Genomic DNA, 4,753 nt, shown 5'->3' with positions numbered 1-4,753 from the left:
TTTTAAGAACATCAGATATACGTATTTTTGTCAAAAGTTACAGTATTACCTTTGTGGAACCATTTAAAAACGTCCACAAACGTTCTGTGTTTGCTGGGTATAAGCACTTTTAAGTTTTCTTACAGTGACAGTTTCTCTAGTTCTTGGCTGGTAATCTAACTTTCATAAAAAAACAATATAATAAAATATCTTCAGATATTTACCTTTTATGGTGAAGTGTATTTCTCAAAGAAAATATAATTACCTATGAAGAATATCCAACTGAGATTGTGATAGCACACTGTTAGATTAACGGTAAGTTAATATACCATTATGTGCCTCGTTATCCTTCAACATTCTCTTAATTATCTTCCCCACTCAAAGTGTTTAGCCTATTATCTGCATGTATCATCTTGTGCTTCTTCATATGTCCATGCTGGCTGAATCTCTTCCCATACTCTGGACACTCGTGAAGTTTGTCACCTGAATGCACTAACATGTGCTTTATTATAGTTCCACGTAATTTAAATTTTTTGCCACACTCGGCACATTGAAAAGGTCTCTCATCTACATGCACCTTCATGTGAGTCTTCATACCTCCAAGACGACTGAATCTCTTCCCACATTCTTGACATTTATGAGGTTTGTCACCTGAATGCACTAACATGTGAGTCTTCATACTTCCACGCTGGCTGAATCTATTCCCACACTCTGGACACTCGTGAGGCTTGCCACCTGAATGTACTAACATGTGCTTTATTATAGTTCCACGTTCTCTAAATTTTCTGCCACACTCGGCACATTGAAAAGGTCTCTCATCCGCATGCACCATCCTGTGAGTCTTCATAGTTCCACGCTGACTGAATCTCTTCCCACACTCTGGACACTCGTGAGGTTTATCACCTGAATGCACTAACATATGAGTCTTCTTATGTTCAAGACGACCGAATCTCTTCCCACACTCTGGACACTCATGAAGTTTGTCTCCTGAATGCACCAATATGTGACGCTTCACACTTCCAGCACTTGTGAATACCTTCGGACACTGTGGACACTGGTGAGTCTTCATCTTCTTTATGACAGGTGCAGTTTGTGTCAAGGATGTTGGGAGAAGCGTCAAGGCTTGAGTGTTGTTTCTTAGAGTTAGATTTGATGTGAGCACTTGGCGGTAAATTGTGGTGCTTCTTCTTTATGATAGGTGCAGTTTGTGTCAAGGTTTTCTCTTAATGCTCGTGCTGGACATCACCGGCGGGTGCTGCTATAATGTTGTTGTTGTGTTAATTTAGGGGCGACGACGATCGTGAGATCGGATGCGCCCCGGCTGCCCGATACCGGGAAATAGCGAAGGGATGGGGTCCCTATAGTCTCTTCAGGCCATTGACCCTACAATCTCCTCAGGCGACAAATTTTACAGTCTCTTCAGGCCGCGGACATGACGGATGAAGCGGAAGGTATGGCGAAGGATGTCATGACGGACGTCTTCGTCTCTCGCACCTGCCCCGTCATGGAGAACGGGAACTGTGAGGCGGGGAATATTCAGCCTACGAACGGAACTCTGTAGTCTGACGCGAGCGCTATGAAATCGAGGGCAGTGAAGTAGAAGGTGCTCCACTGTATCCTCCTGGGTCGGACACCACTGGCAATATGGGGAATCTACCAGCAGTAGACGATGGAGATGTGCGGCCAGGCAAATGTGCCCAATCCGGAGACGAGTGATGGCAGTGTCGAGGAGTCGAGAATGATGACGAGTCCATGGACGCGGGGAGGAATCCTCCCGTAGACCCGCCAAAGAGGAGGACCTGAGTGCTGGCTCCATCATTACCTCCCAACTCGCGAGGCAAGCCGCCCGGAGTTGCGGGAGAATTTCGGAAAGGTCTAGAGGCACATTTGTAGAGTCATGGAGAGCATGCGCCATCCCTGCTGCTGCGTCGGCTACCTCATTGCCTTTAATACCGACATGTGACGGAACCCATTGGAGATAGATGGACCAACCTGGAGTAACAGAGTATGACAGCAGTTCTCCACGGATCTGTGACACAGTATGACGATGGACTCGTGAACGCCGAGATGATATCAGATGTAGGGCTGTGATTGAGTCCACGTAGAAAACCACTGCAGAGGGCCCTGAAACTTGTCGAAGGAGTCGTAAGGCTAGTAAGATTGCAAACATTTCCCCGGCCAGGCACGAATGAGCAGGGGAGAGTTTCCAAGTCTGACAGAAAGAAAAAGGAGCAAAGTATGCTGCCGCAGATGTAGATGGTGGCTGATCTTTGTGGGACCCATCCGTGTAAACCTCTAAGTATCCAGAGTATAAGGAGGCTCGTAGGTCTGCAAAAATTAAAGGGGCCAAACCCTCTAAATCTCTCTTCCGACGAGGAGGCTTGGAAAAGTCGACAGAAACTCGAATGATCTCTTCTGCCCACGGAGGCACCGGTGAGATGATCGGGCCAGGGGTGAGTACAGGGACGGGAAGGGAAAACTGTGAATATGCATCCAAGGCCCGGACGACGAAAGGCAACTGACGGCGTCTGGAGTGTCCAGCCGGCACATTCCACCAGTTAGCCTCGAGCTGGAGGCGAGTAAGTGGATGGGTAGCAGGGAGACGCACTATCCGTTGAAGTTGGCGGCAGTGGGCGAGAAGACGTAGAAAGCTCAGGGGCCATAGCCCCGACTCGGCATGGAGAGAAAGAACTGGCGAGGAGGGCATAGCTCCTAACGCTGAGCGAAGGGCACCATTTTGAATGGGATCCAGCCTTGCCAAGACAGATGCTGCTGCTGAGCCATAGACTTCACTCGCATACATGATCTTGCTACGAATAAAGGCCTTGTAGAGAGCTAGGAGCGACTCCCGTGAAGCCCCCCAAGCCGCACCAGAGACCCGTTTCATGATGTTCACGCGACGAAGGCATGAGGCCCGAAGGTAGTCGACATGGTGCCTCCACGTCAGCCGAGGGCTATCTAGAACGACCCCCAGCCACCTGTGTTCGGTAGCGATCGGGAGACGACAGCCCCCGAGGGTCACCACTGGCTGGTCAGGTAAGCGGGTCCAGGTGAAGCTCATGACGCAACTTTTCACAGGGTTAATGGAGAGCCCCTTCCCCAGCACAATTGCTGAGAACACAGTCACGGCATTTTGCAGGGAGCCTTGTGCCTCTAGGAGAGTGTCACCATCCGCCACGAGGGTTACATCATCGGCATAGGCTAAAACCTGGACCCCCGGAATACAGGGAGATCAGACAGAAGAATAGAGAAAGGTAGTGGGCTCAGAATCGCTCCCTGAGGGACACCATGCGAGACAGTGCGGGACGTAGAGACGACTCCACCAACCGCCACTTTGAATGAGCGGCCCTGTAGATAGTTTTGGAACCACCTTAACGCCGGACCCGAGAGACCTAGTCGAGCCAGACTCTGAAGGACAGCAGAATGAGAAGCAGAGTCAAATGCACTCTTGATATCGAAGAATGCTGCAAGGAGCACTCTTCTCCGGCGATAAGTGTCCATTATTCGATGTTCCAAGGAGAGGAGGCAGTCCATCGTGCTTCTTCCCGGCCGAAATCCACTGATACCCTCAGGTAGGAGACCTGAGGTTTCCACCACCCATTGTAGCCGGGTGTGAACAAGACGTTCCATCAGTTTCCCGAGACATGGAAGCAAACTTATGGGCCGATATGAAGTCGGGACAGACGGATCCTTCCCTGACTTGGCCAATGGTAGAAGAATGACGTGTTTCCACGGGGCAGGGAAGACACCAGAGGACCAGCAGGCGTTGTAGAAGTAAAGGAGGTGGGACTGAAAGTTCTTGGGTGCCCTCCGAACAAATTCATATGGGACGTTGTCTATCCCTGGCATAGTGCCCGACCTAGAGAGTGACAGAGCGTCCTTCAGCTCAACAGATGTAAATGGGCGATCCAGGTCCTGAGCTAGACCTATACCCTGTCGGGAGCCCCAACCTATGGAACTCACAGAGAGGAGCGGGGAACGGTAAACATCTTCGAAGTGGTCAGCCAAGAGTTCGGCTATTTGTACTTCCCCTAGGCCCCCCATTACCACTGGGGTCTCTGAGTGGGATGGTAGGCCGGGAGTACCTACCTGTCATCTTACGAACAAAGGCCCAGGCTCCCGCAGAGGAGGAGTCGAATCGGAGAGAGGCACAGTAATCAGCCCAGGCCTTGCGTTTGGCAAGGAGGACTGTTTGTCTACACCTGGCGTCCGCCCTGCGGAAGGTCTGCCGCTGCAGTGGAGTAGGGTGGCACCGCCACGAATTCCACGCACGTCGCCGGTCCAGTACTGCCTGCCGACATTCAGGAGTCCACCACGGTGCCCCACGGCGGGAAGGATTGGTTGTCTGGCCACTAGTCCTCCTGAAATGCCGAGAGCCTACACTGAAGAGGGACTCAGAGAGAGCATCTGCTGACCCATGGAGATCTGCAGTAACTGGGGGAAGGGTCAACCAGTCATCCGCCTCATAGCCATGCCACCCCTCTTCCGAGAAGATCCATTTGGATCTACGGGAGGTCAGAGCAGGACGAACAGTGCCCCCGAAGGAGATGACGATGGGCAGGTGATCACTACCCAGGTACGGCCCGGTCCATATCTACGCCATCGTGAAGGGGCCTCTTCCAATGCAAAGATCGAGTGTTGAAGTATGGCCATAGCGGGTCTATCCGAGTTCCCAAACCTGGCGGCGTCAGTAAGGAGAGGTCTGGGGAGTCAAGGAGAAACTGAAATAGGGCTCGGCCAGCCATGTTGTGGTGGCGACCCGATAGCATGGGTT

General features: G+C 51.4%; 1 protein-coding gene across 1 annotated transcript; it reads right to left on the bottom strand.

Annotated features, from left to right (window-relative positions):
* Positions 1-244: 244 nt before the first annotated feature.
* Positions 245-4,023, bottom strand: LOC138373268 (uncharacterized). Its single transcript, XM_069339310.1, has 3 exons — positions 3,307-4,023; positions 1,529-3,187; positions 245-280 (listed from the first exon to the last, which is right to left on the bottom strand). The coding sequence occupies exons 1-3, from the start codon at positions 4,021-4,023 to the stop codon at positions 245-247; spliced, it is 2,412 nt and encodes an 803-aa protein (XP_069195411.1).
* Between the last annotated feature and the right edge of the window lie 730 nt (positions 4,024-4,753).

This window comes from Procambarus clarkii, chromosome 41 (genome assembly GCF_040958095.1).
Source record: "Procambarus clarkii isolate CNS0578487 chromosome 41, FALCON_Pclarkii_2.0, whole genome shotgun sequence".
NCBI lineage: Eukaryota > Metazoa > Arthropoda > Malacostraca > Decapoda > Cambaridae > Procambarus > Procambarus clarkii.
The sequence above is the reverse complement of the archived record's forward strand: the minus strand, read 5'-3'. Positions and strand labels throughout refer to the sequence as shown.

Bases quoted from the DNA above. Each gene is read 5' to 3' on its own strand.
- LOC138373268 (XM_069339310.1), bottom strand. From the start codon at position 4,023: ATGGGGGGCCTAGGGGAAGTACAAATAGCCGAACTCTTGGCTGACCAC. The intron at 3,188-3,306 runs GTTGGTGGAGTC...CCGGGGGTCCAG, and splicing joins GCCGCTCATTCAAAGTGGCG to GTTTTAGCCTATGCCGATGA. The intron at 281-1,528 runs GTTCGTAGGCTG...TTAATCTAACAG, and splicing joins GCGTCAGACTACAGAGTTCC to TGTGCTATCACAATCTCAGT.